The sequence below is a fragment of the Pleurodeles waltl genome, chromosome 8 (genome assembly GCF_031143425.1).
Source record: "Pleurodeles waltl isolate 20211129_DDA chromosome 8, aPleWal1.hap1.20221129, whole genome shotgun sequence".
NCBI classification, from domain to species: Eukaryota; Metazoa; Chordata; class Amphibia; order Caudata; family Salamandridae; genus Pleurodeles; species Pleurodeles waltl.
The window spans coordinates 1,264,137,699-1,264,151,055 of NC_090447.1; the positions used below are offsets into that span (position 1 = coordinate 1,264,137,699).

Consider the following 13,357-nt stretch of genomic DNA (forward strand, 5'->3'; position numbering starts at 1 on the left):
AAGAAACAGCATGCCCAATCAACATACCAAAGAGGAAGGACTCTGGCCAGTGTCCAATGGGAAGTGACTGGATGGAGTACTTGGTCCACAGGCAACCCAACGGCAAGAATGGTGAAGTAGACAACAGGAAGTGAAGCAGGACAACGTGCTAGCCAATCAGAAGCATGTAAATCTAAGCGACGTTGGACTAAGCCAGTGGTAAGTTCCGGTTTCCAGTAGGTAAGGGGCTGGGCCTAAGTCCTTATATATATATATATATTTTTAGGTTTCGGTAAAAGTAGATTTGGCAAGCAGCACACAGGCGCATGCAGGCAAAACCTAAAAAAAAACAGGTAACATAAGTGCTTGTAATTTGCAGTCACCAGCAGACATTATGCTTAGGTCAAGCCTGTGAGACAGCTCTTGCTGTTTGCTTGCAAAATACCTATTGTGGCCTTACCAAGAACTTACAGGGGCTTACAGCCCGCTCATTGCTTACCATTGGTTGGCTTTGTCACTTTCATTTCCTTGCTTCTGATTTGATAGCTTTCCTTGTCTCTTGCGTTTGTTCCTCTCCTCTAGCATTCTCTCTTTACCTGTCTCCTTACGCTGCTAACGTTTAGGGAACTACTTTTTTCTTTTTGTTGACTTCTTCATCTAAGTGCTAGTGTTTTCCAGCTCTTGCATCTTGCCTTCCCCCCCCCCCAAAAAAAATGCTCACCCTCTTTCTCCACTTTCTCCTTGTAGACTACTCATGGTCTCTATTGTGTACTTCTTCCCCTGTAACCTTTCCGTGCTCTGTTAGTGTTTTTCCCGTGCTCTATGTTCCTGTCTCTCTGACCCCTTGTTGCTGTCTCCCTTATGTACTTCTCTCCTGCCTCTCTGTTGCTATCTCCCTTGTGCTCCCCACCCTCTTGCAATTGCTTTATCTAACACACTTCCTCTTTACATCACAAGATACAGCATTCTTTTTTTAAAAAATATTTTGATTTTTTTGGGTAGGGAATGAAGCAGCAATTTGCTTCCGGTATTCCTTGAAAGCACTTTCAATCACTTGACCACCATGATAGATAAGTCCATAAAAAAATAAAAGAAAATGGTGTCTGTCTCATTCAGTAGGCACGTGCATGGGTGAAGAAGCGTGAGCGCTCATACAGAAGCACGCAACCACTAATTGTGGTCTCATCATTGCATTTTTTTTTTTACTTATGCTTTTAGCATTACCAAAAAGCATTGTCAAAGCAAATAGGTCTCAAAGGCAGGCTATGGTGGCTTTGTCAGTGTTTTTTTTAAGTGTTCTAACACAGCATTGTAATGCAAGTTTTATTTAACCTATAACAACGTATTTTCAAAGTCAACTCAGTGTATTACAAAGCGTCTTTAAGGCATCTCCCAATACTCTGTAATACAGATTCTGATGGATACAAACTACCTGTGGATTCCTCATCTTATGAACTCATCCTTGCGCCAGCATCCGACGGAAAGTCTTCTTCCTAGCTCTCCACGTCGATGAGGACGTCACAATTGCACGGCTCCACGCGACTCCGTCTGACATCACCGTGCCAATAAGAGGCCCTCGCCGGCGTGCTGACGTACGTTTCCTTTTTTCCGTGCCTTCAACGCCAACATTTTTTTCCTGGCTAGTTAGATAGTGTGTATCTGTGGTAGTTACAATGTCTCCCCCGAGAAAATCGGGTTTCAAGCCTTGTAAAGAATGCAGCGGTAGGATGTCGGTCACTGATCCACATGAGAACTGCCCTTGGTGTCTTAGCTCTGAGCACGATGTCGAAGGGTGTGGATCGTGCCAGAGTATGAATCCTAAGGCACTTAAAGAAGGAGAGGCCAAGCTTTTCTTAGCGAAGGCTAAGAAGAAGGGCCACAAGAGGGCTTCATCTCACGCTTCTTCCAGGAGGCACAAGAAGAGACGTTGTCATGACTCACGGCGCCGATCGACAGAGGTTTTACCATAGAAAGCTTTGGGCTGATTGCTCAAGGTGGGCTAGGGAAGAAACGAAATGCAGAGAGTCTCAAAATAATGCATACCCCCTTCAGATTTACATGATAACTCTTTTTCATCGCTTCAACGTGGGTTTACTCAAAACATGGACCAAATTGTTCAAGAAGGTAGCTATTGTTTAATCTCCTTTGTTTGGTTTGATATAAATCCATTCCACGTTCATAAAGCAATAGAAATACAAATTTGGCTGTGAAGAACTGATAATTTTATCTGTCCACTTCCACAGTTCGTGAAGTAGGTATCTTTTTTCAGACCTTATTGTGGGAAAATGTACAGTTGAAAAAAGTGGTTACTGTTCCACTGAAAATTAAGAGATGACTACACATATCACACGATTAATCACCTTGCTGTAGTGTCACTAATAGATGTAGAATAAAGGGTGCAGTTGCGCTGGCAGCTAACATGTGTCCGGACAAATATTTTTTTAGACAAGGATGATACATGTTGCTCTGAAAGATATGCTTACCGAGGTTAAATAGAATGGCTACTTTCACAAACGGCTCATAAATAGTGCATGGAGAAGAAAGTCTGCAATGTCACTGTCAGCAACTAGACAACAATTGCAGAGTTTCCCTAATCATGAAAGGTTGCTAAAGGGACAAATAGGAGTAGATTTTATTACAGACATTAAGTGAAATATAAGTGTGCAAAGCCACTGCCCCCAACTAGTAAGCCCCATGCACATGATATGGACAGGAAAGAGTGCAGCAGTCACCCTGATGCAATAGATATCTTCGCAGGTGTTAAATACGGGTGTAAGGTTGCAGTACTAAGGTGCCCCGTCCTTAGGACAGGAGGTCCTTCTTGTCAGAAGAGTGCTCGATTGTTCGGTGAAGTAGGACACGACCTCATGATATCACTAAGGTAGTGGTGACTTTTGGCCTGAGCGCTCAGTTTGAGGTTGGCATGCCCCGAAACTAACCAGAAACTGCTTTGCGAGCACAGTAACTTCACAGGTAAGGTGCAAAAAGGATTCAGTCTTACCTTGAGAGCATAGAGGCCTTAACTGTACTTCTGCTGCTGAACCAATATTTGAGGACAAATATGGGAAAATTAGAACTTGCCCTGTGTGTCTCTGTGCTCCACTGTAATCCCCTTGCCGCTGAAAGAGGGGTTGTTCCTATTTGGAGAATCCCAGTCCTGCCTATTCTATCTGTGGAAGGGCCAGAACCCCTTCTCAACCCTGCTCCCTTACAGAGGAGTGAAGTGGTGACCACGGAGGACTCGGACTTATAACACTCGTCAGAAGGTAATTGGGCAGTGGTGTTATTCTTACTCCAGTCTGAGATTGGGATGAGTAGATCCAGTTTGGATCCTTCAGTGTTTGCTTTATGTCCTGAGAGGAGTGAATGTTCCTCGAAGGGATGCATTTCCTATAGGCTTCACAGCTACACTCTTTGAACAGGAAAGGATCTGTCTTGCAAATAGGTGCGTTTTTTGCTTCAAATAGTGATAATTTACACAGCCTAGACACTGGAGTGAAAGTCTACCAAAATATGGATATACGGTTTTGCTAGTGTAGGGAATTTGTATATATCTACTCTAAGGTAACCAAGCCTTTTATCTTTGCTGCATCCTTATTGTCAAGACTGCAGAAAGTGTATGTAGCTGCCTCTGCCCTTAAGTGCTTGTGTTCAGATGAATCATTTTCCCCATTTTGTGTTGCAGCCTCTCTGGTGACAGGAGTGATGCCTAACACTGTTCTATAGTGACTTGTGGATTGCCTCTGGGCTACAAGGCTGCTGATGATTGTGTTTTTGTGAGTCTAGATTTGTGCATGGGATATGAGTCTTCCCTTACCGTTTCCTACTTGCAGATTGTGATTTCTCTTGTAGAAATCTGCCTTAAAATATAGAATCATTTCTGCACGGTTTAGTCGCTTTGACTTGGAGATAATGAGCTATGCGACATAATAAGATCTCCCCAGCTGTCATGTTTTCCACCATTTTACTGAGCCCTGTCATTAAACTGGACTTGCAGCATGCTCCCGGCGCAGTGTCCCCGATAATCTCTTATTATTTCAAATAAACATTTATTTCTTCCTGATGATTGGTATAACCATGAAAACTGAAAGGAGTACGTACATTGAGGTGAAAATAATGAATCTGACATTTAGTTTGTGTAACAATACTTCTACATATTTAAACGTATCTCTACTGATTTGCGTTGGATGTTTGTATGCTTCATAACGAATACGTTTTCCTTATTAATACAGTTGGTTTGGAAATTCCAATCTTTAATTTCTTGAACTCTGTTGCAAATTGAGGAATTCTATCTCTGTATGCCCCTAACAAGCCATAATCTCATAACTGTTGCAACTTGAGAAATGTTACCTCTGTACTTCCGTGTCACTCTTTAGACTGCGATCTAGCTACAGAAGGGCGAATTCGAATTGTAGAAAACCTTTGCTCTTCTATTGCTCTCAATGGAGGTATGAACAGGAAAATCCTTTACCCCCCCCCCCCCCCCCCCCCACTATAGCACCTCCTGCCCTTTGATTGAGTTTCATGAAACTTGTCAAAAAAACAGTATACTGAACAAATCTTTTGGAAGATTTACCGGTTTATTGGTGATACAGAGGCACATGCCACCAAATACTATGAAAGCGGGGTGTCTACAGAATTGAGTGCTGTGGCACTGAATCTGTAGTCATGTACTTGTTTGACAGTCCACAGGGAAGACTTTGTTAGATTGCTTATAACTTTGGGCCTGTTTCATGAATCTCCAGGGATCATTCCCAGAACATATGCATTCAAATAAGTTACAGCTTGGAAAGTTTCGCTTAGATTGGTAAAGTACAGAAGGTTGTAGGTGACGTCACTAACATTGCGTTTCTCATTCAAATTCCCATTGAGAATTATTGGGTTATGACCAGGTAAAATTGGTGAACAGAACAAAACCAAATTGAGATTGGAATTACATGATGAGTTCAACTTGAATGTCTTTTTAGTTTGGAAAAAAAGATTCGAGAAAATGTATCCTACATTGGTATCTGCACTGGAGAAGTAGTTTTCAGACCAGATTTAAAATTGACATTGCCATCTCTTTGTCAGGATCAGAAATCGATTAATACCGCAGCTGGGTCACCCTGCAGAACGTCAATACAGAATTGCACTGCATGCAGTTGTGTTATAGCCACATTTTGTATTTTGTTGTACACAGCGCATAGTGAATGGCTATTTCCTGTGCTTGCCAAACAGAATGGCCATGCCTCGTCTGTCATTGGATCAGTCCGGGCCCCGTGTGCACTGTACACATATCTTCCTTATCCTCTGTCTGAAGCAGGAACAGCTCTTGGATCAGTGCCATGATATGCAAGTTATACATACAGGATATGCTTCCAGGACACCCTGAATATCCAGTGCCACATATATAGAGATCATGTGCTCCCTACTCACAGGGGGGCTAGGCTCTGGGTCATTCCTTTTGTAGCCTACGTAAGGCGCCAGTGATGTCAGTGTTGATGTCAAATGTAAAAGTCAGCTGAATCTTTCATTGTGGGCACTTCATGGTTGTCATACAAAGGCTCTTAGCCCAGGACTTGTCCTATGTCCTGTTGATAGTGACGTAGGAGGCAGCATCATCTGTGGGTTTAGAACAATGAATTGGAGCAGTCATTAATGAATGGATTTTAGAAAGCAATTCTCTAAATATTAAAAGAGATCACATCAATCTGCATTTAAAAACAGAAATATCTGTGCCCTTGCTTTTCAATGTTTAAAACAATATTTTTTTCTGTCAAATTGTTTTTATTGGATTTTTTTTTAGACACGCACATCTTTAATTGTAACGTTGTCAAAACAGGTAATTAATCAATATGAATAGCATTTGTTGTAATTATTGCAATGTTTTGGTGAAATGAATAGATGTTTCATGGATTTTATCGAAATAAACAGATCGGAAGAGTGCAACATATCACATGATGAGTGAAGCTATGGATATTAGTGTTGGAACTGATCATTCAGCAGCGGTGACATGCTTTATTCTTGTAAAATGTATCATATGTCCGCAGGGCCCCAGCAACACACATGCTCTACAAATATACATCCAGTCTGTCATCATGGGTTTGAGGTTGTGCCTCTTAGGGCACCACAGACTGATCGCTTGTGCTAAAACCTACCTATTAACGTCCACTAATTTGGAAAGGGTATGTTGTTGTGTAATGAGTGTTGATGGTTTGAACTGCTTCCTTTCGTTTTCGTCTTTAGCAGTTGATGTTGCAGTTTCAGACGTGAGCGTAGAAGTATGAAATCAGGGCTTCAGCTAATCCACGTTGTAATAAAATAAAAAAATAATCGTGCTTCGTTCTAGCGCTTCATTTCACGAAGTGTTGGTTAAAATTGTAGTTTCATCTAGAATTGACACTTAGTGATGAAATACGAGAGAATATGTTTAACCAAGGCCTCTGTTTGTTTTCAAAACAGCACTAAAGCTGCCTCTGGGCAAAACCACAGTGATGCACTTGGTGGCGAGAGAGACTTTGCCAGAACCGAACTCTCAAGGTAGGTTACATTTGCTCTTCTTCAGAACCACATTTGCTTGCCACGCATGGGCGCAATCCGACACGAAGTGCTGCTTTCGAGGATGTGCATCATCCCCTGAAAAATGGTAAAACTTTTCAAATTGTGGAATTCCACGTTTGACTGTTAAAAGGATGGCAACGTTTTAGTTCTTGGTAAACCCAAAACGGAATCTTAAATGCAAAACATACTCAGTGATTTACCTGTCCTCTCTTTAGTGATGTATGCAGCCTACAGTCACAGATTTCAATTGCAGAGGCGTCGACTGCTAGGCCACTTCGTTGCATACCTTTTGTTCGTTGTTGGTCAGAGCTCTGGCATTCAGTATTGCTTTTCCCATTGTATGGGTGGGGAGAGTGATTGTTCCCCAGAACTGTTTCCGGCAAGATTAGATAGAAGAATCTTCATCACGTTGGCCACTTTCGAGTAGACGTTTTCTCAAGCATCAGTTTCAAATGGAAATGTTATAAGATTTGGCTCTTCAAGACATCACTTGTTCGTGTCTGAGGTAAACACAGTCATGTCCAAGAGTGACTCCTAAACATCTGGATACTTTGCCTCCAAATCAAAGCTCGTTTATGAACATCTCCGTGCTTCGATGAGTCAGATAATTAATACATAAAAATAATGTATCTAGAAATTGTGCCTTTACACGTAATATATGCCAATTAAACTTGAGTGATTTTTTTTCTGATCTGTATAGCTCACACTACATTAATGGCATTTGGGTCTGTGATGCCAAGCCTCCTACGTTTACGGAAAGGATTATATCACTGTAAAATACAATACCTAAGTTTTTCCTTTAGGCAGGAGAGTTTTCACTACATAGTGAAATCATTGGTTATCCCGATAACCTCTTGCATGGCTTTGAACCAGCTCTGTTTAAGAAAGGAAAAAATCCACACTATTTTCTACTAGTCACAACTAATACTAGCTGTTATATTTACTGCCGATCTCGGTGATATGATGCAACCCTAACTGACCCCTTCTTGGATGTATCTTGGCCCCTATAATCAAATGTGCTTTTCCACTTCTAGCCATTGTAGGGATGGATGTGGACCACTTTCAATCTGTTAATCAGAATAGGAGCATAAAGTGTAACCCAGCTTCTAGTTCACCAGGTGGTGTAGGGAAATGAAATTAATTATTCAGTTTTTATACGCCGAAAGAATAGTTGATAGAAGGTATTATGAGCAACATCTTCTATTTGGACTTTGATAGTCAAGTCACAGTCGGGTTTTACCACCATGTGTTTGACTTTAGTCCTTGGGGTGCTATGATCGGCCAAGGAGGTAAAATAGAGTACCAGTAATAGCTCGATTACCAAGCCTATTTTTCAGGCTGAACAGCTTAATGTCCATTTTGGCTCTGTTCGTTCACGGAAGTTCGTATCCATAAGAAACTCCCGAAGGTTGACATTGTGTTCTTTATTCCATTTATCTTATTTGGGAGGTGAGATTCATGAGTATATGGAACTATTAGCTTCTAATCATAGTAATAATAGTGTGAATATACCTATAATAAAATGCTAGTGACCGTGGGGGGGCTGAGAGACCTTCTATTTGATATTTTTGTTTCATCTGAAAAAGCATCCAGATATTCTCTCCAGCAGCACTTTGACTGGAATGATGGAAACCAGGATACGCTATGAAAGCTACCTCGATCTAGAATCATTAGAAGGGCCTTGTCATCTTTATCAGCTACCACACAAATAAGGTCAACAATACCCAACACCAGGAGCTCCATTCTTTCACATGGACAGAAGCTTGAATGGGGTAAATCCGTAATACCATGCTCCTCCTGATGCTCTGACACTTACCTTTTTTAAGATTTTGATTATTGTAGGTCGAACAGCTAACTAGTAATATGTAGATCAGGGGGTCTTTTTTAGTAAGTGTTTGATAACCTCTTTTATAAAGTTGTGAGATGGTGAATAAAACATTACTGTAGGAAGAAGTTGATAGGAGTTCTAATGCTGAGCACAAACTCATCTAGGAAGCCTGACTACCCACTCCACTAAAGCATTGTAATCTTAACCTGTGGGTTTTTTATGATGTAGAAGTTGTATTATTTGTTCATGGATAATTAACTGGATCCGAAATTCTGGTATATAGTTTACTTAATCAGAGGCATTTAACTCTGCCCTGCAACTGGGTGTATTGTAGGTTTTGCTCAGTAACAACGCATTTGAAGGTTGTATTGACATTAGCAGTCGCCTAGATGCCAACACTTAATAGATTATTTAAAGAAAAAATTAGGTCTGTTTTATTACACATTCTTTAAGACCACTGATGACATTTATTATCCCCCGATGTGGAAATCCAATCTGATGGCAGATTTATTTTGCCAGTTCCTTTATATTGTTCAAAATTCTCTTTCAGTGTACTCACAAACTCAAACGCCGATAAGCATAGCTCCTAGGCATAGCTCATTTGCTATGTCCATGCAGAGGTTGAGTCTCTGAAAACTCAGGCTAATGCCATTTAGTCTTTACAACATGGATCCTCAAGGTGTTTGATAGAATTCAGATTCTAAATGGCTTCATTTGTTTAGACCTTATGATTCAGTTTTTGTATTTGTACTAAGCACTCCTGATGTGTCATCACTCATCTCTCAATGCCAGGCTTGCATCTTGTGTTTTTGCTCCTAACCAAGAGATACATTCTGAAAACGTTGTGCATTACCACCATACATGAAATGTGCTGCCTGTTATTTGCAGTGATAAGTGGAAACTGGGAAAAATGTAGAGACTTTGCAGGAAATCGAAAAATGATCTATATTTGTTGCATTACTCAGCAGCTGTTGTCCCTGTGAGATTTAAGGAATGAATAACACACGACTTAGTACAACAGCCTGTTAACATCGAAGTATTCAAACTTAAAATTATTGGAAAAGCCAAAGAGGTTCTTGTAAGATTCACCTTGGTGGATGTCAGACTAGTGATACTTCAGCATTCTGAGCACAGTTTGTGTTTAGTTTTATCGCCCACAGGCAATGAACCACATGCATTGTTCTGCAGGCGTGCCATCTTTTGGGGGTTAACATTTTCACATAGCGTTGTAAAAATGTCACTTGATCTGTGTGATAGGTGGCTTGTGTAGAGTCATTACTGATGTAGTTCTCAGACAATTTGATATTGAAGCTTGACATGACTGTGAGCTCATTGAGAACTGATTTGAAGAGATTGGTGGTAATCTTGCTACCATACTTTTGCAAGTTCCAGAAGAAGAAGGATCTACTTATCATTTAGAATTTTTGCTGGAAAATGTGCATTTTGTAAACTTTCTGTAACTTCAAAAAGTCATGCAGATATCATTTCTCCCCCAGACCCGTCAGTAAGGGCTAATTGACTTTTTGCTTGGAGGTCCCTCTCACGTCCGAAGGAGAAACACTTGAGTTTTGTTCAGTCAAATTCCTGTAGCTCCAAACATGCATTGTGCCATGTTTCCAGTCATTGTAACGTTTAAATGGCAAACAAAAGATATGCCTCAGAAATCACACAAAAAATAAGCCAGTCACTTCTGCATGTTTAGGTCACCTTTTCAGGAGGTCACTCTAGCTTTCTGTTGTATTGCTGAACTCCTATTTTGTTTTCAGGGTCACCATGTGCAGCAGTGTAATCCCGTGTTTGAGCAGGTATTTTTCACTGTGCTGGGTCGTTACTTCAACTGAACACATTAATTTGCAACTCGTCACATTCTTCTTGGTGGAGAGAAGGAACTTTGAGAAACGTTACTCTTGTGTGCTATCTACCATAATAATCAGCATGTTTGATAGGTTTGTTCTCCGCTTCCTATTCCATGCTTCTGTTTTTATCGCTTTGGCCAAATACCTGGTCCTCAGCTTTGACATGATAGTCATAACGTCCTTTCACACAACTGCTCCTGCATCTTAGTCCACGTTAAATCAATTCCTCTTAAAGATTTTTTAAACAAAGGCCCACATCTTCTTTTTTCATGGCTATGCTTTCCGTCTCTGAGAGGTACTAAGCATTTTCTTGGCAATTTCACTATCCAACATTGGTACAAATGTCAAATTTCAGTGTGAATGTCTCAATACTGGTGTTGAATACATTCAGTATGCACTTATGTCAATTAGGGCTCTTCTGCTATGTAACTTCAACAAAACGAATTATGATTGTCTACACACTTTCTCTACTGAATAACTATGTCCCGGGATGTAGGAGGCCTAGATTGAAATTAACTGGGTAAAGCTGTGCACGGAGAGAGAAGGCCTGCCTGACCCATCTCATGGATTTAGAAATATGTTCCAAACCAGTTGGCCCCGAGTTTTAGATACTGGGTCAGCTTGCTCTTACAGTTTCAGAATCATCATAATGCAGTGCGGTTTACCCAGCCCTGGAGGAATTGCCTCCGCGATCCCTCCTGATTTTAAGCAATGCAACAACAATTATGATCCGATCTTTGCCTCATACGGAAGTGAAGCTATTTGGTTGCTCTTTAATCCTCGCTGTCATCATATGGGATATTTTTAAGTCATACACATTCTCATGTGTGACGATTCTATTTGTTCTTGGATTTGACACAGAGTGAAAACTAACTGACCAAATGTAATCATTCACTTTCAAAAGAGAAATTGCCCTTATGTGGAGGAGTTGTCCCCAGCAAGAATGGCCCAGCAATGTGACACATCTTCAGTCTGCTGTGGCAACATACAACATTGCCACTAGCAGGAATCTCAAAGTTCACCAACAGAAATTGGAACGTCAGTCGGAGCTTCAGAGGTACAATCCCATCCTGAATTAAACAGATGCTTCAGAAAGTAAACATTGATTGAAGGTCCGTTGTTGAGCTATTTGCATTAGTCTCCATGTTTCAAGTACAATTAGATAATTTTCAATAACATGAAAAAAGCATCTAGAATTACAAAGCAGAATTAGCAGGAGTGAGTGCAAAAGTGGAGAAGTTTGTCCGGTAGGAGCACTTATAATGGCATAGTACGTTGGGAGTCACTGAACAATATCCAGATAAATGCGTTCTACATAGCTTTAAATAAACTAAAGCAAGACTTAAAGGGATGGTGTAAGACCTGAAAGAAACAGTTTAAACCGTTGGATGGCTAACAAAAGTGAATCTATCAATGCCACCTGGTTTCACTTGTGCCAATCATTTGGCGCTTACAGATGATTACAAGCTTAGGCCCTCTTTATGAGTTTGGCAGGCGGCCTCTGCAGCCCGCCAAACTCGTCCTGCCACCTGACTGCCAGTGCGGGCAGAACACCGCCAACCCTATTTGGAGTTCACTGCGGGGCCGGCAGGCAGAAACAGCGTTTCTGCCCTGCGGCAAACAGGGCCTTCACATTGCAGTCGGCTCGTAATCGAGCTGGCAACAATGTGGCGGTGCGGCGGATACAGCCATGGAAAGGCTGGCGGTATCTGGGAATTACAACCGCTGGGACCGCCAGGCTGGCTGCAACCTGGCGGTGTCGGCGGTCTGACCATGGCGGCTCCGCCACAGTCGTAATATGGTAGTCTTCACAGCTGGCCCGTTGGCAGTGGGATCACCGCTGTGAGTCTGGCAGTCAGTAGACCGCCAGGCTTTTAATGAGGGCCTTAGTGTCGGAGAGGAGTTTGTGTATCTAAGAACACATCAGGGACATGCAGGAAGTTTCGCATCCAGTACTATAATAATTTGTGAGCAGAGCACTCTTCTTCAGGGAGCATGACCTCTAGGTCTACCTGGAACCATTTCTCAGTCTACTAAACATGCTCTAGTCGGTTCATATGGACATGAATGGAAGGCTTGGGGTCAGCTACCGCTCCTATCCCTTGTCACTAGGAAAACATGGAGTCAGAGCATCCTGACTCCATAGGCTTCAAAGTGTTCCACATCATGTAATGATTGCCAATAATATGCAGTGAACAATTGTATGGCCTTGTGGAGCTTGGCAGAGTTGTCTAAAACACTGTATTTACTTTCAGATTCAAACTGAATGTGTTGAGTAGTTTAATTATTTACTCATGTGTGGGTTAATGTCATTAAAACCCAGTGTAACACAAATTAGCCCTACCAGCAAACTGTGGTGAGTAACAAACAGATGTCCTTTGCAGAATGAGGTTCAAATGCGAGTTTATTCGGCAAAGCGACCTAGCGTCCAGCCACACTGGAGAGGAAGCAGTAACTGTAATCACCAGAATGCCCAGACACCTACATTCTTAAGAACGTAACTAAGAACTAAAACACAACACATCCTCCTGTCTTCACATAAATAGTTAAGACAGAATTAAAAACAAGAACATCAAGCAAAAGGAAAAAACAAATTGCAATTAAGAATACATGTTACTTCATAACATGGTCCTCCAGGTAATTTGGACGTTTGCGTACCCTCATCGGTTGTTTACGTATGGCTGTCTCCACTTGACATGCACGTGCATCTTGTATCTCAACCTCCCCAGCCTCTTCATGCGTTTCACCATTCGCACCAATGGTAGATGCTGCAGAAACGACATCCATCTTTCTCGCATCACCCAAAAAAAAGGAACTAGAACACCCTTCCACCTCTTTACTTCGGGCACACTCACCGCTTCTCTGATACAGAGCCACATTCCTCACATTCCACTTCTCCCCTCCTTCCGTCTCAATTTGAAACCTTCCCACCTTCTTCACACAAAAAGGTCCTCTAAATCTCGAAACACCCCCCTTGACTCTACCCGACTTAACCTTGACTCAATCTCCCACATTCAATTTGAGTATGCTGCGGGATCACAACTTTGTCACCACTTGAAACCTTGACACCACCTGAAACCTCCCACTCTTGAAGCCACGAGGGAATAAATTTCGACCCTATTGATCGTCCCCTCATCACTTGAAAAGGAGAATT

General features: G+C 41.6%; 1 protein-coding gene across 1 annotated transcript in view; it reads left to right on the top strand.

Annotated features, from left to right (window-relative positions):
* Positions 1–13,357, top strand: part of UBL3 (ubiquitin like 3) — a 306,602-nt gene that overhangs the window by 273,557 nt on the left and 19,688 nt on the right. Inside the window, exon 4 of the mRNA XM_069202196.1 lies at positions 6,421–6,498. Within this exon, the coding sequence (XP_069058297.1) occupies positions 6,421–6,498 (78 nt within the window). The remainder of the gene's footprint in view (positions 1–6,420; positions 6,499–13,357) is intronic.